A 26,143-nucleotide genomic window follows, 5' to 3' on the forward strand; every position below is an offset into this window, starting at 1 on the left:
AAGGCGAGAAATCAGACTGCTCAAACTACAGGGGAATCACGTTGCTCTCCATTGCAGGCAAAATCTTCGCTAGGATTCTACTAAATAGAATAATACCTAGTGTCGCCGAGAATATTCTCCCAGAATCACAGTGCGGCTTTCGCGCAAACAGAGGAACCACTGACATGGTCTTTGCCCTCAGACAGCTCCAAGAAAAGTGCAGAGAACAAAACAAAGGACTCTACATCACCTTTGTTGACCTCACCAAAGCCTTCGACACCGTGAGCAGGAAAGGGCTTTGGCAAATACTAGAGCGCATCGGATGTCCCCCAAAGTTCCTCAACATGATTATCCAACTGCACGAAAACCAACAATGTCGGGTCAGATACAGCAATGAGCTCTCTGAACCCTTCTCCATTAACAATGGCGTGAAGCAAGGCTGTGTTCTCGCACCAACCCTCTTTTCAATCTTCTTCAGCATGATGCTGAACCAAGCCATGAAAGACCCCAACAATGAAGACGCTGTTTACATCCGGTACCGCACGGATGGCAGTCTCTTCAATCTGAGGCGCCTGCAAGCTCACACCAAGACACAAGAGAAACTTGTCCGTGAACTACTCTTTGCAGATGATGCCGCTTTAGTTGCCCATTCAAAGCCAGCTCTTCAGCGCTTGACGTCCTGCTTTGCGGAAACTGCCAAAATGTTTGGCCTGGAAGTCAGCCTGAAGAAAACTGAGGTCCTCCATCAGCCAGCTCCCCACCATGACTACCAGCCCCCCCACATCTCCATCGGGCACACAAAACTCAAAACGGTCAACCAGTTTACCTATCTCGGCTGCACCATTTCATCAGATGCAAGGATCGACAATGAGATAGACAACAGACTCGCCAAGGCAAATAGCGCCTTTGGAAGACTACACAAAAGAGTCTGGAAAAACAACCAACTGAAAAACCTCACAAAGATAAGCGTATACAGAGCCGTTGTCATACCCACACTCCTGTTCGGCTCCGAATCATGGGTCCTCTACCGGCACCACCTACGGCTCCTAGAACGCTTCCACCAGCGTTGTCTCCGCTCCATCCTCAACATCCATTGGAGCGCTTTCATCCCTAACGTCGAAGTACTCGAGATGGCAGAGGTCGACAGCATCGAGTCCACGCTGCTGAAGATCCAGCTGCGCTGGGTGGGTCTCGTCTCCAGAATGGAGGACCATCGCCTTCCCAAGATCGTGTTATATGGCGAGCTCTCCACTGGCCACCGTGACAGAGGTGCACCAAAGAAAAGGTACAAGGACTGCCTAAAGAAATCTCTTGGTGCCTGCCACATTGACCACCGCCAGTGGGCTGATAACGCCTCAAACCATCCATCTTGGCGCCTCACAGTTTGGCGGGCAGCAACCTCCTTTGAAGAAGACCGCAGAGCCCACCTCACTGACAAAAGGCAAAGGAGGAAAAACCCAACACCCAACCCCAACCAACCAATTTTCCCTTGCAACCGCTGCAATCGTGTCTGCCTGTCCCGCATCGGACTTGTCAGCCACAAACGAGCCTGCAGCTGACGTGGACTTTTTACCCCCTCCATAAATATTCGTCCGCGAAGCCAAGCCAAAGAAGAGACCATGGGGAAATCACACAACCTGTCTATTCCTTGAGCTCTTTGCCTCTGCAGTTCTTTTGCAATGGGGAACAAAAAGTACTCAATGCTAAGAATGAGTAGCATCTCTGAGACTTGCATCAAGATTCCTGACACAGCCATTCTCCTGTTAAGTGTTGAATATGCACACCTTTTTTATGCTGAAGTCTTGAGAGACCATCCAAAAAATGTCAATAAGAATGTTGAAGTCATAGGAACATAGGAAGTAGGAACAGGAGTAGGCCAAAAGTGGCCCATCGAGCCTGCTCCGCCATTCAATACGATCATGGCTGATCTAATTTATGACCTAACTCCACCGACCTGCCTTCTCCCCATATCCCCTAATTCCTCTATCATGTAAAAAAAAGTCTTGACAAAGTATCCCAGAAAGCCTTCCAATGCCTCTCAAAATTCTGTTTCAAATGCTGTGTCACTATCTATCTCAATCAGCAACTATATGATGAAAGCCTAGCATGGCTTTAAGTGATGCTTGAAATACTCAGTAAGGACTTGTTTTATCCTGTTCAGCATTTTGAGAAATTGTTAAGCATTATCCACCAAAATGGTCTGTCAGCTCTTTAATGAGCTCCAGCAGATAATTTAAGTGCCAAATAGTCCTTAACGATCTTCTGGGTGTCCATTCTTCATGTTGACTCCTTTGCCATCATAGGATTCTGGGCTAAATGTGGACTAACTGTCATAGTAGCTAAGAATATGACTTTTATTTTAACCTGTACTGCATCTAAAATATTGGCTCAAAGGATCCCTCTGGCCTCTCCTTTCCTGTTTTATTTATCCTACATGGTCTTTAATTGGAGGCTTCCCATCTATATTCATTCATAAGCTTTTTGAACACAGGTTACCCTACAGTCAGCAATCTTAAACAATATGAATCAAAATAAAATCTTTCTGAATACTCCAAGCCCCAGTAAACACATTAAAGTGCTGCCACCCACATTCTAACAAACCCAGGACAATTTTGGAGCACAAGCACCAATACAAATAAATCTCACTGTTCAAGTTCTGCAGTAGCTAAGCATTAGATACTTAATCAGAACTGATAAATTTTGAGCAATGTGCATTTTTGGTTTTAAAGCAGATAAGAATATTAAATAGGTCAAAAGAGTATAAACAAAATATGATTTTAATAAGATTATGAATTTCTATTTTTTTTAAAAACAGGAAAATTCAAAATGGTCTTTTAATTAAAATAGATTTTTACATTCATCTGTGAATCAACAGCCCAGAAATTATTGAAACTTTTGATGATGGAAATCAGAAAATGCTGGGCATGTTTTGGAAGTCAGGCAGCACTCACAGGCTATGCTCTATGACTTTTCTCAGAACTGGGAAAGTAGTCTTGGAATTACACCCTGCTCAACCCCCGCCAACCAAACAGAACAGGGATAGAGTTCCTCTTGTCTCACCTTTCACCCCACCAGCCTTTGCATTCAGCACATCATCCTCCATCATTTCCACCACCTGAAACTTGATGCTACCGCCAAACACATCTACTTTTCCCCATCCCTTTTCCATCTTCCTTCTTTCCATGATTTCCTGATCCGCTCATCCCGTCTCACCCATGACCTCTGGCATTTTCCCCTTCAACTGCAGGAAGTGTAACACTTGTTCTTACACCTCCTCCCTCACCACTCTCCGGGGTATTAAACAGTCCTGCTACACGAGGCAAAGATTCACCTTTTTGAACCTCATCTATTGAATTTGGTGCTCCCAGTTTTTAAAATTAGGATGTACAGCCTTTCCAGCCCATGAGCTTGTGCCCTCCAAATACAGCAATTCACCTGCAACCCCTGTATGTTTTTGAAAGATGGGTGGAAACCAGAGCACCCTGTGAAAACCCAAGCAGTCACGAGAGAACGTACAGATCTCCTACACACTGCAGATTTGAATCCACGTTGCTAGCAATGTAATAGCATTGTGCAAACCACTATACTAACTGTGCCACCCAATGTAGACCCATTTGCATCAATGAGATCAAATGCAGAACTTTTATACTCTGTCTGCAATGACTATCCCGAGTTCCTAATTGCATGCTATTTCAACACCCATTTCCACACCAACATGTCTGTTCTGGGCCTTCTCCACTGCCAAAGTGAGGCCCAATATAAGGGGCTTTTATAATGAAAATTAGTGATTTGTAAAGACAGGTTTCCTCTGCCTTTAAGACACTCCACGTACCTGCATAAAAAGCCCAAATGTGGATTGGCAGGTCAACTGCAATCCAGGTTCCCTGCGCCAAGGGTGGTGGTGTCAGAGGTGGAGCGACTTTACTCCATCTCCTGCATAAAAGGATTGTCGCTGAAAGCAGCTCCAAACAGGAAGGTAAGATGATTGATGTCATGCTGACTGTCCTGTCGCTCCGCTGCGCTGTCATAGAGCGGCCAGTGGAGCTGTCAGGCTGCGCTCACTCACTTCACCCTGCCTCTTGCTCTCTCATGCTGCCAGCCCCCTCAAGCCATTTCTCCCACCCCACTCTCTCACTCTGGCCTGCTCCTTCACACTATCCGTTCCCTCTCATTGCGCGCTCCGTCACGATGCCCTGCTCCTGACAGGGCTGTCCAGGCAGCAGAGTGATGGGGCTGTCTAGCAGTGGAAATGGTGTGGGGCTGATGAGGGGAGATGGGGAAAGAGGAAGGGGATCTGGAAGAGAGAGGGAGGGGGTGGGAAGGGAGATGAATGGAGAGGGAGGGGAATGGAGCGGGGTGGTGTGGCTGTTGCAGGGCAGCCACTGCTGTGCTACACATCCCGACCCCTTTTGCCCTGGGAAGCAGGCGCGCTGCTCTGGGCCACATAAAAGTACTGTGCGATCTGCCTTTTCAGTCCTCAGCATAAACAGTAAATTTGCGGGTTTTTTTGAAACAGGAGCAGGCGATAACATGGCTTTTGTGTATAAAAACCCCTATAGACTCGAGGAACAACAACTCATTGACTGCCTGGTCTGTCTTCAATCCAATGATGTGACCACAGAATTTTGTAATTTCAGGAATGTGTCACCTCTTCTGCTCCCTCATTCCCTCCCTTCTTTTTTGTCCCCTTTCCCATCCATTCCCACCCAGTCCTCTACCCAATCTCATCCCCCCTCCTTTTAGTTCCCTTCCCCCACCCCTTTGTTCCATCTGAGCCCTTTGATTCCACTTATCTCACCTTCTCTCAGATTTCAGCACTGATAACCTTTGTCTTCTAATCACCCACTTCACCTTGTATAACTCAGCTTCTCTATCTGAAGCCTTTGTTTTTTTTGGATCTCTTGCTTTGTCTGGCATCTGCCAACTTACTGCCTCTGTCCATCATGTTCCACTTTCACCTGTCCTACCCCTCCCATCCTGACCTCTTTACACTGGGCTCAACTACATTTTCTCAGTCTTGGTAAACACCTTCGGCTTGAAATGTCAACCATTCTTTTTCTCCCACTGGTGCTGCTTGACCTCTGAGTTGCTCCAAGAGACTGTGTTTGGCTTCATATTCCAGCATCTGCAGTCTCCTGTGTGTCTCAAGAAAACAAGTGTTTTAAATTGTACAGGGAAGAAAAGGAATGACTATGAAGACCTGCCAATCATATTCTCCAATTTACCATAGGCATTTCTTTTGTTCTTTTCATTCTTCCCACTTTCTGTAACTTAAAACACACATATTTTCCTGATTTTCCAGTACTGGTGAAAGGTTGAAACGTTAACTACATTTCTCTCTCCACAGATGCTGTTTGACCTGGTAAGTTTCTCCAGCATTTTCTGTTTTAGCCCAAAGATCATCCTCCACATCATTTAAAATGCCTAATGTAATGAAACAATCTTTTTAAAAAAATATAAAGTGCTGAATGTAATGCTATTCATTTGTAAATGAAGTTTAAAATAAATAATTTTTTGTATCTTTTTGAATCTTTCCCAATTTTTATTCCTAAATTTTTCTTTGATTCACTGGATTTGATTATCTCATCGTATATTTGGGAAGGAAAACAACCTCATATAAATAAGGCTCATCTCCAAAAGACTAAAAGGAATGGGGGATTAACACTACCAAACTTTAGATTCTACCATTGGGCGGCCAATATACGGAATTTACTCTTATTGTTACTTTTTGATAAGGGTAGAGATAGAATTGAATTTTTCTAAAAAGACATCTTTGTTGGCTATTTTGGGTTCATTTTTACCTTTTTGTTTCTCTAAATTAACTAGGAACTCAATAACAAGGCATAGATTTAGGATATGTACACAATTGAGTAAATTTTTTTGGTTATACTTTTTCTTTTGGTTTTCTTATTGCAACTAATTATCTTTTCCGACCCTCTTTGAAGGAATTGTATAGATTAAGCATTAAACATTTTAAAGATCTTTTTTTATTTGAGATAGTTTTGCTTCTTTTGAACAACTGCAAAATTTAATATTTCCAATAGTTAATTTTTTAGTTATTTACAAATTAGGCATTTTGTTCAGTTCAAACTTTCTGATTTTCCTCAAATTTCTGAAGTGAATATTCTTGATATATTTTTTGATTTGCAGTTTTCCCCACAGAAGATTAATATCAAAATTTATAATAATTTAATAGATTGGCCTCAATGGCCAGGATTAAGAACGATTGAGAATGTGATTTGAATAGAGCATTCTCGGACGATTATTGGGACACAACTCTTAATTTGATCAATGAGTCTTCATTTTGTACACGACTTTGTTGTAATTCAAGGTGGTGCACAGAATACATATGTCTAAAGTTAAATTATCTCATTTCTATCCTGATATGGATTCATTATATGATAGGTGTAAAATATTTGAAGCTTCATTGAATCACATGTTCGAACATTTTTGGAATGATATTTTCCAAATTTTATCAATGATTCTTAAGACTAAATTAGAACCATGCCCTTTAATTGCTTTATTTGGTTTTTCTCTAGAAGAGGATATATCGCTGTCCTCAACACAGAAGAGAATCCTAGCTTTTGCTTCATTCATAGCTAGATGAGCAAATTGGATGAAATGGAAAGAAAATATTTCATCCACTCACATTAAGGTTACATGATATAATGTCTTATTTACATTTGGAAAACATTAGATATAATATTAAAGATGCAAAGTCTGAATTTGATAAAATGTGGGGCCCAGATATGGATTATTATCATAATCCAAGGATTTAAGTGATGTGAATGTTCTGGGGATACCCTGACTGGTGTCTGGGGATGTTATTCAATTCATATTTACAATATATACAGACAAGCTTGTTTAGAGGGAGGGGGTAGATTAGTACGGAGAGTTTTTTTTCTTTATTTCCTTTTTATAATTATGACAAACAAGTAAAGGGGGGGGTTTAATTGCAGATTATAGATCATATGATCACATCAGAGAAATATAAAATATCATATAAGAGAATTTTATATATATTATTTGTATAATTTTTATATTCAATATTATTTTTGGACATAGTATTAATTAAGATTTAATTGGTTAATTATTATATTTATTGAATTTGATATCCTGAATGAAATAAGTTATGTAATAAATAATGTTATGCTTCTAATTTACAATTGATATGTATCTGATATGATTTGATTTACGTTATCATTAATATACCTTGTGTCAAGGGTTTTTGTTGAACTCAATAAAAATATTTTTTAAAAATAAATCAATTGACTAACTCGCAGCAGATCAAGAAGATTTCTTTAATCCTGGACTTACTGGTGCATCCTATGGTCATGATGTTCAAAATAAAGCTGACATTTTTGAATGTGATACAGGCAAACAATGTAATGAAATTCACTTGGGTGAAAGATCCACTGGGAGAGATCTGTCCACCAGGTCACCACAGCCGACCAAGTTGCGTTTATCTGACTAAAGTTGATTCATCTAAACCTTACACTTAAAGGCATTAGCAAAGTTAGCCAACTATCTATTACAAGCGCAACCAGACTTCAAAATGCTTGAGAGCAATGCTGCAAGAGAACGTTGATAACAAAAGGAAATTGCCAGTGGAACCCGAGACTGAATATCCGTGAATGACAATGATTTTAGCTTCTCCAGAAAACTAGGAGGCCTTGACTGAATTCTAAACAGAAAATGGCTTAGCATTTGTGCTATGGCAAGTTGACAGATGAAATCTGGAATAAATAAAGATCATTTGGCCACTATATCTCTCTCCTTTTTCCAGACTTTGTGATTTCCACATAGACTAGCTAGTCATTTGATCATCAATTTAAATGTTGTGCAAGTAAATGCTTCATATAATAAAACGCCAATAAAATTCCAATCCCTAAAGATCAGCATTCTCAGTTTATTAGAAGTTCCCAATACCTGATATTTGAACCCAAACATAATGGTAATTTCATTTAATGATTCAAGTAAATTCTGCTCTTGAAAGCACTTTGGATTCTTTGCATAAAACAGCTTCCATATTCCAAAACAGAGTAAGAAGGAAGATTCAGAAAAAAAAACAAAGCCAACTCATTTTCTTTTAAAGAATTATTTTGTTTAGAATTTTTTGTATCTAGGCAATATTATAAAATTTGAAACTGTGTCATAAATATGCACAAAACCAAAAGATTATCCCAGAATTGGCAGGTCAGGCATTATTTCTGGAGAGAGAAATAGACATTGCTTCAGTGGATAAGTCACCTAAATACATTACAGTACTCTACATTTCCCCATATAACGAAAATTCGGTTAAACAAAAAGTTAAATTATCTAAACTCTTTTTTTCGGTGGTGATATGACATCACAAGTTGAAAAATAAATCATCCGACGTGCTCATGTGGGGCTCTGACGTGTCGTTAGTGCCATTTTGAATCCAATGGAGCTCTCGTGTATTGTGTGTAAAAATCAAAGACAGACTGCTATGACAAAAACCATTGTTAATGAGGCAGATGACAGTGGAGGAAATATTTGAAAAAAGCCCCCAAGAAGAATTTCTAGTGTTTAGTTGCTGCATTTATCTTACTTTGTAAGCAGAAATCACATTTTTAGGTAAGAATTAAATATTATTTCATGCGCAAAGCCTGCTGTTGTTTTTTTGTTGATTTTTAACCGCGGATACAAGTATTCTGCTGAAGCTACTCAGCTGCTTAGAGCCATTATTCAGTTAGCCGAGAAATCCAGTTAACCGAAAAAGTCCGGTCCCAAGGTCTGCAGATAGGAGGAAACATTTATCTTTATTTCCTTCTTTACAGATGCGAATTGATCTGGAGATACACTGGAGACTGCTGACACTGGAATCTGAAGCTAAACACAATCTGCTGGAGAAACTCAGTGGGTCAAGCAGTATACGTGGGAGCAAAAGAATGGTCAACATTTTGGGCCAAAGCCTTTCATCAATAATAGGAATGTAGAGAAGAGAAGCTAGTGTAAAGAGGACAGGATAGGAGGAATAGAACAGGGGTTCATGTGGTATTGGTGAACCAGGGAGGACAGAAGCAGAAGCTTGGCAGGTGCCAGACAAAGAGAGAGAGAAATGCAAGATTTTTTTATAAATGGGCACAGGGTCGGTGCCACAACATATGTTGGGGGGGGGAGATTAGCGAGTGGGGGAGGGGAGGGGTGTTGGCAGGATCTGACCTGTTGAAAGGTGGGGGGGAAATGGTGGCAGGATCTGACTTGTCGACTGCGGGAGGGTGGGTTGAGCACCTCATTTGGGGGGGGGGGAATGGCCATGGATGCCTCCCTTGGTGCTGACCCTGAATGGGGGTCAGAAGGAGGAAGATGAATTATGGAGGTGGAGCGGGTGATCAGAAGACATTAGGCCCTTTCATGCAATGAAAAAGCCCTAGCGTAGAGGCAGAGATTCTTCATCTTACATTGGGAAACTTACCTCTGTGAATGCGCTGTGTCCGCCTCCAAGGTGCCATCTGCAATCCCTCTCAGAGAAGGATCATTGGCGGAGCACTGCGCTCCGCCGCCTCACATGAATGTAATGCCACTGCAAGCAGCTGCTCGGGGCGGGCTGATATCATCGCGAAGATGCCATCAGCCCATGTACCCATCTCCCCTCTCTCTCCCACCCACTCACCCTCTCCCTCCATGACCTTCTCAGGGCAGGGGTGACTGGCAGCGGTGGCCGGCGGGGACCGGCAGGGCAGGGGCGCAGGCTGTGACAGCCCGGCTGGCTACTCCGGCACCTCACCAAGCCGCTTCAGCCTTCAGGGCTGCTTGTCAGTAGCTCAAAATGCGGCAGAGCAATGGTCGTCTTCCCTATGCAAAATGGCCATTGCTCTGCCGTGCATTTATGATGGGTGGGCCACGGCACCAGTTGCCCCACCTCCAACAGCTCTGGAAGGCACTATGAAGCGCCACTCAATATGAATGTGCTGCAAAAGCAGCCTGGAGGCCGGCTTTAAGCTCAGGGGGAAAAATATAAACTTACCTTTCATGAAGCTCCAGCTTCCAGGCGGAGGCTTGGCATGAAAGGGCCTAAAAGCTGCCAGTGCTAGTATTTGAGAAGCAGAGAAGGTCACAATATGTATAAATAGACACCAAATGGAATTGAAGCAAGGAAGAATCCACTGAGGAGATGGTTTTCTCTTCTTACCCTACCAATTCTGCCACTTTTTCTCCATTCCTTTCCTTTTCCACAAATTGTCCCCTTTCCCACCTATCTCCCCCCAACTCTCCAGCCATTCTCATCCCTCCTCTTCTTTGGTTTTGTCCTCTTCCACCCCTTTCTGCTCTTACCCCCACCCCAACCCCCCCTCCCGCCTTGACTGGCATCTGACAATCTATTGCGTCACTCCATCATGTTTCACCTCTCTGTGGTTCACCAATCTCTCATGGATCCATTTTATTACCCCCATCCTCATTCTCTTCTCTACATTGTCAGTCCTGATGAACGGTTTTGGTCCAAAACATTGATAATTTTTCCCCCAACAATGCTGCTTGATCCACTTATCCGATTCACAATATTGACAATTTTATTTAAGTTATTCCTAGACAAAGATTGATCACATGTGAATTGCATTTCTTTAATTTAACCAGGTCTCGTCGTTAACAAGTAGTGCCTGGGCTACAAAAACAAGCTATTAAACACCAAATATTACATTACCACAAGACACCACCCAAAATATGGGTTGGATTCTCAGAGATTTATCTATATGGTCAATTGGTGATTTAATCAGAGTTTTTAAAATATATTATTCATTAAAATTTACAGAGTAAATTGACAGAATACTTTTTATAATGGATTGAGGACAGAAACAGCAGGAGGTAAGAAATAATACAAACAAGTGGACAGAAGTTCACTTTCTTTTACAAAATGCAATTGGTGCCATCTCAACCTGTGATTTTAAATTTCAGATTTATAGATGTCTATTAACCAAAGCTATTAATCAACACTGAGTAAAGACATGCAGATGGATGCAAGTCAGTTATATATCTCACAAAAAGGGGAAGCAAAGTCAAAAAGGTAAAAGCTTAGTCCTCTTCCCATATTGGCTGTAATTGTTTCCTTTCCATGCCCACTCACAAAAAAATTGTTTTAACTACTTTCAGATGAATGAATCAGGTTTTATGCAAAACGAATCAGATAACGGGATGTCAGAAATACTAGTTTGGGTCACTTCAGCATAGAAGAGGGAGTATGAAGTGCAAGGTGACTGAGGCATAAAGATCTCTACAAAATTAATTATGACAAGACGTCCAAAATTTCCTGGCAAATGTCCCTTTTGATCACCTGCTATCATGCGCTGGATATCCGAGCTGGTATTTCAACCGGGGAATTAAAGGAATAATTTATTTTTCAGCTCAGGAAACACTGTAAAGGGCTCCTGACTGTTCAATTAAAGTGGAGATGTTTCAGCTCCAGTCTCAGCACGTTCCCAGGAGGGTGCAGGGTAGGGAAATTAAAGCAGAGCTCTACAGTTGACCAAAACGATGGAAATGAAATAAAGCAGAAAGAAAGAGGATATGAGAGATGCCAGATTCTTCGCACAATGGAAACCAGAATTATTACAGAATGTTCAGGGGAGTTTAAAAAAAAAGGCTAAAAAATTGGCTACAAAGAAACCAGGAATCCAAGGATATTTTATTGGTATGTAAACCAGAAAATGTCTGTAAGAGAGATTAGTGGTGTCAATTGAACAAACAAGAAGGGATTTTACTCAGAGACGGGGGGGGGGCATACTTTGCATCAGGCTTCACCTAGTAGATGCTGTTGGGAGTCTCAGCAAGGAAGAAGAGATTTTCCATGGACAAAACATCAATAAACTGAAGGCACTGGAAAGGCTAGTTGCACTTAAACTGGATAAGTCATCAGATCAGATACTATTTATTGACATAATAAAACAGAAATACAATATTACACAAAATTGCCTTTAGGCTGCCATAAGGCAGACAAAGATTCAACATTTGCATTAGCATTGCCTGACACCCCTTACATTTAGAGAAAAAGCAAAAGAGAGTCCCCTAGAATCATTGAGTGGCTGTGGAGTCACCTCCAGTGCTCTCCAGCTGCACAAGGTCCCAGTTCAATTCATTGGCAAACCAAGCCCAGATCTAAACCTCCAACACAATCAGGAAGCCTTCAGCATCCTCTTGAATCCTAGTTCTAATACCTGGTTCTCATGAGCCAGTCTCCAGCAGCCTGGAGTCTGGTGTGAGTTCTTCGACCTCAAGTTGTTAGCAGCCCATGACCTGTGTGGGTTCTTCGCAGCAAGTTGCCAACAGCTCTGTGTGTCCTTCAGCCGCAAAGCCCCTCTTTGGTTCATCACTGTGTTCACTGTCCTTTGGGTCATCTCCTCTGCTGCTCCTTCTCGATGGGGATGTTCTCCCCATTACTCGTTCCCTGCGCCAGTCCGCAAACCCTCGAGACCATTGCTGAAAACAGGTGCCGCCATCTGGGGCCCAAAACCCGCGGTCGCAGGATTTTATAAACATAATTGGCTCCTTTTACAGTCTGTTTATAGCCTGTACAGAGTTGTCAGCAGTAGGACTGGGCAATTAGACCCTGGGAGGGAGTGCTGTGTCTCAGCTTTCTGCTCTCCCTGGGTCTGCCCCAGCAGAAGGGCTACTGTTACAGCAGCTCTAGCAGCATTACCATTTTCTTTCATGGCGTCTGGATGGAAATTGAAATTATAAAGGAAAGTAAAAGAGGAAATGCTGATGGGAATGCTCCACACTAAAACAAAAGGAAGAATTTTGAATCCTTTACAAAAAACATGCAATGTTGAAGGGAAATTGTGTTCACACAGCTTTCCTTGATGATTTAACGTTGGGTTACGGGCTACAGGTTTCTGGTGCGTGGTTGACTTGCAACTTGGAGAGATAGAAAACTGTGGGGAGAATAATAATGATGTAGATTTGGTGGAGTGAGTGGAAAAATGGCACATAAAACTTAATTCTGAGAAATGTGAAGAGTCACATTATGGTAGGAAGGAAGGTGAGCAATAAAAATGAGAGGACAATATTTTATAAAGGGCACTAGAACAGAGAAATGGTGGCATGCCAGTAAATCCTATTTCCCCTATTTCTTAAGTACTAATCAGTGCTGCTCCACAGCTGCCAGGGATCTAGCCTCAATCTGTGTGTAGCTTGATCGGATAAATGGCTACTATAAATTTCCCCCAGAATCGGAGGGAAATTGATGGTGATGTGGGGAGAATAAATTGGATGATGGTACTATGATCATTAAAACATACCCTTGATAGCTGGCATGGATTCTATGACTTTAAACAAAAAAGATCTGAGTGTGTATGTACTTAGATGGTTGAAAGTGAAAGGGTAAGTGAATAAAGAGGTTAAAAAAACACGAGTAAACTTGATTCAACATTGGCTATATGAGAGAAGCTAGAGAGTGGTGGTGGATGATGCTTCTCAGACTGGTGGTCTGACCATTATTGTTTATCATCTACAGTCTAGATCAGGGGTGTCAAACTCAAATTCACGGAGGGCCAAAATTAAAAACTTGGACTAAGTCGAGGGCCGAACTAAATATTCATTGAAAATTTTCAACAACATCTGCATGTTTTCTCTTCTTTCAACATATGTAATGTTAAACTTTAGGATATAACTTTAGGGGGATAATGTTACAGGTCAGGAGTAGGTAGCTCAAGTTCACCCTTTGCTTGACCTGAGGGAAACCTATTTGGTCCCTGTGGAGATGTAGTCAGCATTCACAGGCTGTGTCCATTTTGGCCTGCATCAGGACTCAGCAATTCCTGCTCACTCCTTAGGCTCTAGGCTTCTATTCGCCCTCGACCCACCATCCCTCTACCTGACCAGTCCTTTACCCAACCTCTACTCACCCCTCACTCCACTCGCTCTGCCTCTACCCACCCCATCCTATACACGCCCCTCTACTGCCTCTCCCCTCAACCTGTTCCTCCGTCTACCCGTCTTTCACCCTCTAATCACCCCTCCACTACTCGCCCTGCCCTTCCCCTTTTACCTCTTCCCTATCCACCCCTCCTTCTACTCATCCCTCCCTCTAACTGCCCCTCGCACCACCATAACTTCCCCTGCCCATTACTCCTCACCTACACCCTCTGCCCACCCCTGCTTACCCACCCACTCAGGCCCAGCGCGCTGCCGATCAGCCTTTGCGGACAGCCACCATCTCTCTCTTCACGTGCAGGGCCGAACCAGCCGTCCCTGGAGTCCGCGCGGATGCAAGCGCTGAAGGCCGTGGCGACCGGGAGAAGTGCGCTCGCGCTGTGGAAGGGCCGTCCGGTGCCAGTCGCGCGGGGCTCGCGCTGCCCGGGGGCCGTGCGCAGCCTGCCATGCCCGTCGCGCCGACAGGAAATCACAGGCACTCGCCAATCCACCGCACCGCTCGACAGGTGGGAGAAGTGACTGGTTGTGCGGGGAGCCTTCCAACTGGCTTGTCGGCTGATGACATCGACAGACTTCTCGTGTTACAATTTCTCGTGTTACAATGGGGAAGGATGTGCAATGAAGGGGGAGGATGATGGGGGTGACATTACCAATAAACAGCATCGGCTCTCGCTGCATGGCGGGCCACCTCTAATACATTTTTGAAATGATCTTGCGGGCCAAATATAATTATATCCCGCGGGCCAGAGTTTGACTGTGTGGTCTAGATGATAATGTGGTAAATTGGATTAGCAAGTTTGCAGATGACACAAAGACTGAAGGTGTTGTGGACAGCGCAAAAGGTTTTCACAGCTTGCAGAGGAATCTAGACCACCTGGAAATATAGGCTTAAAAATGGCAGATGGAATTTAATGAAGATAAGTGTGAGGTGTTGAAATTTGGAAGGTTAAACCAAGAAAAGACACACGGTAAATGGTAGGGCACTGAGGAGTGATAGAACAAAGGGATCTGGGAATACAGCTACATAGTTCCCTGAACGTGACATCAAAGGTAGATAGGATTGTAAAGAGAGCTTTTGCATATTAGCCTTCATAAATCAAAGTGAGTATAGGAGTTGGGTAAAGTTGTACAAGACATTGGTGATGTTAAATTTGGAGTGTTGTGTACAGTTTTGGTCACCTAACTATAGGAAAGGTATCAAACTTGAAAGAATACGGAAAAGATTTACCTGAATGTTGCATGGACTTCAGGAACTGAGTTACAGGGAAAAGTTAAACAGGTTAGGACTTTATTCCATGGAGCATAGAATAAGAAGAGATTTGATAGAGACATTTAAAATTATGAGGGGCATAGACTGAGTAAATGAAGGTAGGCTTTTTCCACGAGGGTAGGTGAGATACAAATCAGACGACATGCATTAAGGGTGAAAGGGGAAAAGTAAAGGGGGAACTTCTTCACACAGAGAGTGGTGGGAGTAAGGAATGAGCTGCCAGCTGAAGTAGTGAATGTGGGCTCAATTTTAACATTGGGATGGCACAGTTGGCATAGCAATTAGCGCAATACCTTTACAGCTCCAGCGATCAGGACCAAGGTTTGAATCCCAGGCTGTCTGTAAGGAGTTTGTATGTTCTCCCAGTGTCTGTGTGGGTTTTCCCTGGGGGTTCTGTTTCCTCCCACCATTCAAAATGTACCAGGGGTGTAAATTGGGCAGCACAGACTCATGGACTGACATGGCCTGTTACCAAGCTGTATGTTTACTTTTAAAATGTTTAATTTAAATCTAAATTTAAGAAGAATTTGGGCAAGTACATGCATGGGAGGGATATGGAGGGCTACAGACTAGATGCAAGTCAGTGGGACTATGCAGAAAAATAGTTTGGCGCAGACTAGATGAGCCAAGGACCTGTTTCATTCTGTAATGTTCTGTGGTTCTAACAATTATGGGATCCTGGATTTAAAAAAAAGTTAAGTCATAGAGTTATACAGCCCAGAAACAAGTCCTTTGGCTCACTGTATCCATGCTTACAATGAAGTCCCAATCTACACTAATCACATTTACTTGGCACATAGACTTTCATGGCATGGCAATTCCAATGTCTGTAGAAGCATGGGAATAACAACAAAGAAATTGTGGCAAACATATATGAGGTATTGGTTTGGCAACAAATGGGTCGTCTGATCTAGATTTGATCCTGCAATTTACAAAAGATGTGAAGGATATGGAGAAAGTGTAGTCAAGGTTTATCAAAAAAATGAATGTATTTATTTATTTGAATTTAATAGAGAGGATTAGAATTTTGAAAGAAATCAATTAGAGATAGATAAAATCATGAAAGATAAAGACTGGATAGATACACTGTCCTACTGGCAGTAGGAATACAAACTATTGGGGATGCAATGTTACTGAAAATGAAATGAGTGTCTATAGTCTGTAATGCATTGCTATTGCTGGTTGAGAAGGTCAAAGTAAGCTGATGCACTCAAAAGGGACCTGTGTAAGGATTTGTATGGCTGCCTGTAAGGACTAGCTGAATTGCACATGTATTGAACTTTTACAGACTCAACAATCTGAATGGTGTGCTAGCAATCTGCAGCTATTCTGTGAAATCACCAGAAAAAACATTAAGGACAATGAAGTATGATAGTATTAACAGAAATTATCTTTTTGTTTTAGCTAAAACCAAGATCAATGAAGCTTAAACAGCTTCCACAAGTTTGATAGAGTAGTGTAGAAACCTAACCATTGTAGTTATATCTCATAAACCTGATGTTTCAAATTAGATGAAGATCGATTTATCTTTATGACCATATCCTTTTACACATCTTTTATACTATTTAACATTTAATTTTCTTGACATTTTAAACAGAATCACACAATTCATCTGTTAAATTGTTCTAATGAAGCAGTTCTGAAAATATCCTCTGAATATCAAACTTCATTGCTGCATGGTTTAAAAAAAACATGACAATTTCATACGACAACATCTTGGGCATCACAAACCTGCTACATGACAGAAACCAAACAAAACTAAATCTCTTACCAGTCTGTTTATGCGAACAAACTCTTCAGGAGTCTTGGCCCATGGTGGAAGCTCTACATCAGACACCACAGTGCCATCATCCATTACACCCAAATTGTAGTTGTTAGAATTCACAAACATCTCCGGAAGATAATAAAATTCAGGAATCAACTCCTATGCAAGAAATAAAAGAACATTGATTTCAGAAAATAAAGTACTAATAGCCAGAGCCTCTTTTATCATATTCAGTTCCATGATCAAATATGACAGGAAAATAATACACTTATTCCATTAATATTATCTTAATTTCCCAAAAAAAATTTTGTCAGCTTCAATGAACTATGTTCTGAGTACCAAAACAATTTAAATAAAGTTGTTACGATAAGATTAACCATCGTCATAAAGTTCAACTCTTTAAAAAATATTTTTCAAAGTACAAATCCATGAACCATGTCTGATGCATTTATTACTTCAAATAAAAAATACAGAATTAATAATAAGCTGCAGAATATTAATTAATTCATGCATGACAATTTAGCTGACAACACAATTGTATGATCTCAAGAATCCAAAAGCACTGAAGATGAAAAATGAATCTTTTCATTCATTGGTGAGCAATGGATTATAGGCCCTTTCTTTCCAGTCCTCCACCTGGACACCGGCTACAAGTGCGGAGGGAAAACACAAAACTTACCTTTCAGACAGCTGTGCCTTGTAGTGCCCTCCGTGTCCAATGGAGGTGGGGGCGACTGGTGCCGTAGCGCCACCCGTCATAAATACATGGAAGAGCAATGGCCGTCTTCCTTACCCATAATCCTCCAATCAGCTGGAACCGGTATTTCTCAGAACAGTTTCAGCTGCGTGGGGGATTATGGGTTGGGAAGATGGCCATTGTTCTGCTGTGTTTTGAGCCACAGAGAGCAGCCCCAAAGGCTGAAATGGCCTGGTGAGGTGGTCACAGCCCACACCTGTTGCTCCCTGACAGCTCCCGCTGGCCCCCACTGCCCTGATGGCTCCCGCCCACCGCCCCTGCCTTGAGAGTGTCAATGGAGGGAGAGGGGTGAGTGAGGAGATGGGTCTTGGGCTGACGGCATCATCAGCCCGCCCCTAACCAGCTGTTTGCAGTGGCTGTACATTCATGTGGGCAGCAGAGCGCTGCGCACTGCCGATTATCCTTCCCCAACAAGGATTGCATTTGGTGTCTCAGAGCCCGCCACAGTGCATTCAGAAAAGTAAATCTCTAGATGTAAGGGCGGAGAACCTCTGCCTTTACAGTCGGGCATTTTCCTTGTTTCAAAGGGCTTGTGCATGAATCATTACAAAGTTTGGTGGCTGTTACACTTCAGCTGTTACAAAGAGCTAGGTCTTGGTCCAATGGCTTGGCCCAAGACAAATTGGGACCGTACTTTGCTGTACATATTCAGCATATGGACGCACGTACCCACAAAGTGCAATCTTGCACGCACTCTTTCTTTAGCTGGTCTCTTGCAAACACCATTTCTAACTTGCTCCCTCCTCGAGTCTCCCTACCCTTCTCTTAACTGCCACTCTTGATTTCTCCTTTCTCTTGGTTCTTTGCTCTCAACTTCCTAACTCACCTTCTTCCCTAATAAGCTCCTTTTCCTCTAAATTCTGAAATGTTAAGGAACTCAGTGGGGCAGGCAACAACCATAGAAGGCAATAGTCAACATTTTTAGCCCTAACCTTATATCATCAAGTTTCCTGATGCAAAATTACAGCCTAAAAGATTGACAATCTATTCCCTTCCATGGATGCTGCCTTATCCGTTGAGTTCTTCTTGCACTTTCTGTGTTGCTCCAGTTTTCCAGTTTCTCTTGTCTACCTCAAAATTCAATCAGTCTTTGCTGCCTTCCACAAGTCTTCACATCAGTTGTGCACTTTTCCAAGAATGACATTGTCCACTGATTGTTGCCACCTATATGAGAGCCCCTCCTTAATTGGCAATCAATCCTCTCATCATCCAATGTCAGTGGCTACATTCCCTGAGGCTTGTGGCCCACCCAGAGCTATCCATTCACCCAGTGCTGCCTAATGTTAGCAGATTGCAATCTCTCAGCAAATTAGTTTGATTAAGCAATAAATATTTTCCAGTATGCTAGTGGGATCGGTTACACCACATTGATTTAATATCTTATTTTAAAAACTGCATGTCCATTAATACAGCATTCTCTCAGTTCTGCACTGCCAACCTGGATTATGGTGTGTCAATACACAGCTGACCTTGTACACAATCTTTGGATTTGGAGGTGAGAATGCCACCATTGAAACAAGCTGACAATCAAAAATCAGCTTCAAACACTTCTAAAAAAATATATATAAATAGCATTAACCTGTTGCATACAAATTTAAGAGGACCATTTACCATCTCTTTCTAGATTATATATAATCAAAAACAAAGGTCATAACCTAAAACAATGCATTGGCCAGAGCTACCAAGGTTTCAAAGATACAAAACCAGGAAGTTGAAGGGAAAATAACAGGATTCAGGTTGTTATATATAACTTTCCAAAGCTTCGGAATCAAACTGGAAGGATGTAAAGACATTCAGGTGGTACGGATGATTCTCGCAACAACAAATTATGTTAGAAGTAATTAACAGCAAAGATATAGCTGATTCCATCTTACAACATTATGTCAGAAATCTGAATAAATCTGAAATCAAATTACTGAAGAGAATATTGCAGTATTTTTTAATCAGACGATGATCTTCCACATCTTATGACTGGACATGCTAAATATTTCTTGCAACTGCTTAATATCACATTTCATCAAGGATAAATAACTAAATTGTTGTCACCATTATTTTTTTTTAGCATGAACTAAAATACAAAAAAACAACTAAACTGTAATTTTCACTTCTTCAAGAAAATGAGAACAAAGAAAAATATTTAAAAGATGGTTAAGCTTTCACTGAGGACTTTATTACTAAAGATCAAAATTACCCTCAAAGAGAACAGTGTTAACTCTAAATATTGATGAGATTTGTAATAGTTGGCTAAGTTCACTCAAGTTGCTAATTATCATGTACTTACAAGAGTACAAACAACTGCTCAATATAAAAAGAAATCCACATTTGTAAATAATTGCTCCCTTCTTTCCCCTATATTCCTCAGGCACTTTAAAACCATTCACCTTTCCCATTTCATTCATGATAACTTCATGCTAATTATCTGCAACATTATTATTGCTAGTTAAAACAATTAAGAATGCTGCAAGCTATTTAGGGCCCCTCAAACAAAATGGGGGTAATGCTTGTAATTAGTGCAGTATCTAAAAAAAATCACAGCAACTGTCTGATCTAAAATTTGTCCATCTCTTAACAAGTACAAAACACACAGCATTTAACAAGCAGAAAAATATAGACCAGTCTGGGGGCTATTATGTGCAATGGCCCAGCACAGCCATGTCAAAAGCAACTGGCTCTGATCTCAATCCCCTGTTCTTATGGGTCAATGAACCAGTGGTTCCTAGGCACCCCTTAGGGCCACTTTCAAACGCAGCAGCCTTCCAGACAACTGATAGAAACTGAGCAGGTCATCAGATGCTGAGCAAGGTCATGTTGGAGCAGTCAGTGTAGAGACAGCAAGGATCAAGAAAGGAATTAAGATATTACCTCTTCTATCACGAAGAACAATGCAGTAAATCACAGAATTGCAGATCTCAACAAAGAAATTTTGCTTTTGACTCATGTGATGGAAAGATAAGGTTTTATCCATCTTCAGTGGAACTATTCTTATCTTAGAAAAAAAATTACCATACAAACCAAAACAATTTTACAATTTTATAAAATCTATTTGCTACAAAATAAATGCATAATAATTAAATAACATATAATTTCTTGAACTGATGAGGAAAGCTACAACTTATATTTTTTCCATTTATTCAAACTTAAGATATACACTCATAACCATGTTTGTATTTCTGCTGTACATCCTGATAAATTATTGGAAATTTAAATTCTTCAAACTACTGTCCTATAATAATATTTCCTTTTCAATTATATTCTGAGAGCATATTCTCTAATATTTGTTATAACAAAATCATGCACTGGTTATTATTATAGCCACATTTGAGGAAAGAATAACATTCAAATTTCTACATTTTCTTTCATGACCTCTGGGGCTCCCAAAGTAACACACAAGCAATTAAATCGTATTGAAGTGCAATTACTTTGGCAACGTAGGGAAACCCATCAGTTAATTGGCATACACTGAAATGCCACAAACAGCAATGTCATAATGACCAGCTAAATTCTTTCACTGGTTTAGACTTAAGCATTCTCCAAGACATAAGGAAAACTTCCCTACCTTCTTTCAGTTGTGTCATAGGACAGGCTCATTTCACTCACCTAAGGTAGAATATATCAACTAAATTATAATGAAACAATCCCTGAGCACACTGCTGACAGATCAGCTTTTTTTTGTCTCCTCACTTGTCAGGAACATGCAACAGCGACTGCACTTCCTGAGAAGACTGAAGTGGGAAGACCATCAACCACCATCATGTCAACTTTCTATGGGAGCTCTACTGAGAACATCCTGGCTGGCTGCATCAAAGTATCGCACGGTTGCAGTGGGGAATTAGATTGGAGGTCAATCCACAGGACTAAAAGTTCAGCAGAGAGGATTATTGGGGTCCCCTCTCCCCCCACTGACATGATCTACCTGTGATCGTTGTCTAAAGAGGGTGTGCAAAATCATTGAGAACCCTTACTACCCAGCAACAGCATCTTTCAGCTACCTCTGTCAGATAAGAAATACAGAAATATCAAAGCCAGTACTATAAGGCGGAGATTTGTGTTTTACATCCCTCAGGCTGAGAAACAGCTTCTTCCACGGGCAGTGGGAATGCTGAACAACCAAATGAACTGCTCACACTAACCATCTGAGATTCTATTTATTAAACAATATTTATTTATTTTTATATATTTATCTTGCCTATGAATCACATGTGGGTGGGTGTTATATCTGTTGTGTGTGTGTGCATGCTCTGCACCGAGGACCATTGGGGTGTAATTGTGCAATCAGATGGCAATAAACTTGAACTTGGAATGTAACTTGAACCCAAAATATCTACCTCAGAAATAGGAGTGCTCTACAGAGCTAAGTTTCTAATTTCACAATTACTTTTAAAATAATTTGATAAACTGTCATATCAGCAAAATTGTCAATATCAAAACCATAGTCGTCCAAGATTGTTACAATTGAGGATTATCCCCTTGTGAATCAATACAAGCTGGCAATAACTATTTTTTTATTAATTAAAACATTCCTGTAGATCTCACCATTGATCACAATTTCACTTTTGTTTTTGATCACTTCGAACATGCATGCAGATTATCTGATGGCTTGTGTGTGAAGCACAAAGTTTTGACTGAGGAGAAAAGCAGAAGAAACAGCATTTCTGCACGACCATGAACAAAATGTACAATTCATTAGTCATTTGCTTGGAAGAGCTTCATAAACAAAAAGGATAACTTTTGCTAATTACCTTGTACAGAGTAATTTTTACAAAAGTGACCAGAAATAAACTAATAATAGAGGCAGCAAAATAGTCTCAAAGTTCCTCATTCAAGGTGGAACATGATGCAAGGATGACATTCCAATTTACAAAACTCTTCCAACTCAACCCATCTTGGAAATAAATGCACTGTTCTTGTAAGCTGTTCAGAACCGGAATTTATTATCATGAACATGTCACAGAATGTCTTGTTTTGCAGCAGCCTCACATGTGAAAAATTGCTATAAATTACACTTCATAAAATAAATTAGTGTAAAAAGAGAAAGTGAGGTAGTTTCTGTAGATCATTATCCCTTCAGAAATTTGATTGCAGAGGGTAAGAACCTGTTTCTGTACCATTGTGTTTTTTTTTCTTCAGGCTTCTGTACCTCCTTTCTGATAGTCGCGGTGAGATGAGAACATGGCCTGGGTGGTGAGAGTCTTTGAGGATAGAGGCTGCTTTCTTGAGACACTGTCTCTTGTAGATGTCTTTAGTGGATTGAAGGCTGGTGCCCATGAAGGCACTGGCTGAGTTCACATCTCTCTTTAGTCTTCCTTTTCTGTGCATTGGCACCTCCATACCAAATAGTGATGCAACCATTCAGAATGCTGTCCATGAAAACCTGAAGAAATATGCATGGCATAGCATATCTCCTTAAAATTCTCATGAAGTATAACTGCTGGCGAGCCTCCTTCATGATTGCATTGACAGGGAAGCCCCAAGATAGATCTTCATTCAGGGATGCAGACACCCAGGAATTTGAAGTTCTTAAGTTTTCCACTGCTGACCCCTCAATAAGGACTGGTATGTGTTCTCCTGATTTCCCCGTCCTGAAGTCCACAATCAGTTCCTTAGTTTTACCAATGTTGTTGACATCATGATTCTGCCAATGACTGTGGTTTCATCAGCAAATTTCTAGATAGCATTTGAATTTTGCTTTGCCACACACTCATGGGTGTAGATTGAGTAGAGCAGTGAGCTAAAAACACATCTTTGATTGACAGTGTTGGTAATTGTTAACTTTATTTTATTAGTCTCAATCTTTGTTTCTGACTTGAATATTCCATTGAACAAAAGCAAGGTTTATCAGTTTCTCAACTTGTTGGCACTTTTTTTTAAACGAGGAATGCATGTGACATGGCAATTCTTTGCTTGAGTGAAGTTACTTGGAGGTCTAATCATCGGCTGGCATCATGGTCAACACATGCTCACTTCATCATCACAATTTAAAACCCTAATCATTGGAATGCAGCAGATGTCAACTAAAAGTAATTGGGCACTAAGGCAGCTGTAAATTTCCAACATGTTTTGGCATGGATTTCATATAATCATGAGTAAAATGAAGTAACAATATCAAAATCATGTCCAATAACAAACTCCAAATAGGGCTACCTAGTTTTAACTGTTAAAGAGTTAAAAGGGACCAGAAACTTAAAAACTTAAAAAAAAAGCTTGGGACAGATTTTGCTACTACTGGTACTTGTGTAAACTAAGTCTGGAACTTTGTGCATGCCAAACATGTTAGTTCACTTCACTGCTCCACTTTCTGCTGGCACAGGACCCAGGATCACATAAATTCCACCAGGAATTGTGAGGCTTTATATTAGGAAGGAGTGAGGAAAGTATATTCCTTTTATTTTAATTGATTTCAGGAGTTCCTAGTCAACTTTATTTTCCTTAACTGCAAAAAAAACCCCTAAATAATTAATTATTTAAAATACTTATTTCAATGCATTGTTTGGGGTGTTTCTGATAGTTTATTATCCTTAAAGTGCCTCGAACAACCACTGTAGTTTCTACAGATGACAAAGTAGGGTGTGCACAGCTAATTGCTAACCATTTTGGGAATGAGGTTTCCTCACTGAGGGACAGATTTCCTGGTGCCATCTAGTTCGCATTACTGGAATATGTTTCTTCGTCAGCAAGCTCTGCATGAAGACTAGAGTGAAACACAAAAGTTTGCAGTCATTGCAATTGTAGTAAAAACATAAAAATGCTGGAGGAACTCAGCAGATCTCGCAGCATCCATAGGAGGAAAAGCTTTTGGGCCAGAGCCCTTGACCTCCTGTGGATAATGTGAGACTTGCTGAGTTCCTCCAGCATTTCTGTATTTTCTGTTCTGCATCAAGATTAACTCTTTATGCACGTGGAAACATCTCAGGTAAAAATTTGAGGCAAAATTCAGTCAAAACCAATAATTTTATTTGTATGTTAGAGACTATTTTAAGCTGGGATATGTGGTAAGCGTAGCACTATAAAATGAGTGCAGTCTCATTCTGATTTGTTGGCTTGAGGCTTTGATCATTTTATCTCTGCATTTTCATTGATATGGTCAGATCCACCAGGTGGCATCAGAAAGAGCATATTGGGAGCCCATCACCCATCTGGAATGCCTTTTGGTGTCAATGTATTGCTCAATTCAATTGCTGCATTGCTAATACAATCTTAACTTTTAGAAGTTCTTTTATTCATATTGCCTGGAATCAGAACACTACTGGATTTAAAGTGAATTGAGATGGTAAAGTGATTGTGAAGCTGTCCTTGCTGGGACTCAATACCCCTCTCTGTAATAGGATCCTGAACTTCCTAACGGTAAGATCACAGTCTGTCTGGGTTGGTAGCAGAATATCGAGCTCCATCACGCTGAGCACAGGCACACCTCAGGGCTGTGTACTCAGCCTGCTCCTGTTCACACAACACCAGATTCAGCTCCAATAGTGTTATCAAGTTTGCAGATGACACAACAATTTTTTCCTTATCAACAACGAGATGCTCTACAGAAGAGATGGAAAATTGCGTGAAATGGTGTGAGAGTAATAACCTGAGTCTGAACATGGACAAGGCAAAGGAGATGATCATGGATTTCAGGAGGACTAGGAATGACCACTTTCCACTGCACATCAACAACACTGTAGTAGAGAAAGTAGAGAGCACCAAGTTCTTGGGTGTTCACTTAACTAGTGACCTATTATGGACGGACACTCAACATCCCTTCACTTGTCAGTAAGGAGTAACTACACTTCCTGAGAAGATTGAAGCGGGCAAGGCTACCGGTCATCAATCTTCCATAGCAGCTCTATTGAGAGCATCCTGGCCGGCTGCATCACAGTGTGGTGCGGTTGTTGCAGAGAAATGGATTGGAGGTGTCAATCCACAGGACCATAAGAGTGGCAGAGAGGATCAATGGAGTATTTCCCTCTCTTTACCCCCACCCCCCAATCATTGTGATCTACTGGGATTATTGTCTGAAGAGGGCACGCAAAATCATGGAGGACCCCTTCCTCCCTGCACACAGCATCTTTCAGCTGCTCCTGTACAGGGAGAGATACAGGAGTATCAGAGCCAACAGCATCAAGCTGAGGAACAGCTTTGTTCCATGGGCAGTGGGAATGCTGATCGATCAAAGGAACTGCTCACATTAAACATATATTAAAATTAATATTCTCACTCAGATTCCTGCAACAATACTTATTTATTTGTAGAGGTGAAATACTTGTCCTGCAAATGTATTATTTGTCTGTATGTGTGTTATGTCTGGTTGTGAGTCTGCATGTTTTTCACCAGAAGACTGGAGAACGCTGTTTTGACAGGTTGTATTTGTACAATCAGATGACAATAAACTTGATTTAAATAAGTAAAACTGAAATCCAAATCAGTATGTAAGAATTAATCATAAATGGAATTACATCTTCATACCATGAAACATAAACTAAGTTGTGCAGCTTGGACATTG

The 26,143-nt window shown here is 41.1% G+C and overlaps 1 protein-coding gene across 3 annotated transcripts in view; it reads right to left on the reverse strand.

Annotated features, from left to right (window-relative positions):
- lrba (LPS-responsive vesicle trafficking, beach and anchor containing) overlaps window positions 1-26,143 on the reverse strand; it is an 871,588-nt gene that overhangs the window by 165,858 nt on the left and 679,587 nt on the right. For all 3 annotated transcript variants that reach the window (XM_069926437.1, XM_069926436.1, XM_069926438.1), the window contains one exon: window positions 16,911-17,063. In XM_069926437.1, the coding sequence (XP_069782538.1) occupies window positions 16,911-17,063 (153 nt within the window). The remainder of the gene's footprint in view (window positions 1-16,910; window positions 17,064-26,143) is intronic.

This window comes from Narcine bancroftii, chromosome 3 (genome assembly GCF_036971445.1).
Source record: "Narcine bancroftii isolate sNarBan1 chromosome 3, sNarBan1.hap1, whole genome shotgun sequence".
Classification (NCBI taxonomy): domain Eukaryota; kingdom Metazoa; phylum Chordata; class Chondrichthyes; order Torpediniformes; family Narcinidae; genus Narcine; species Narcine bancroftii.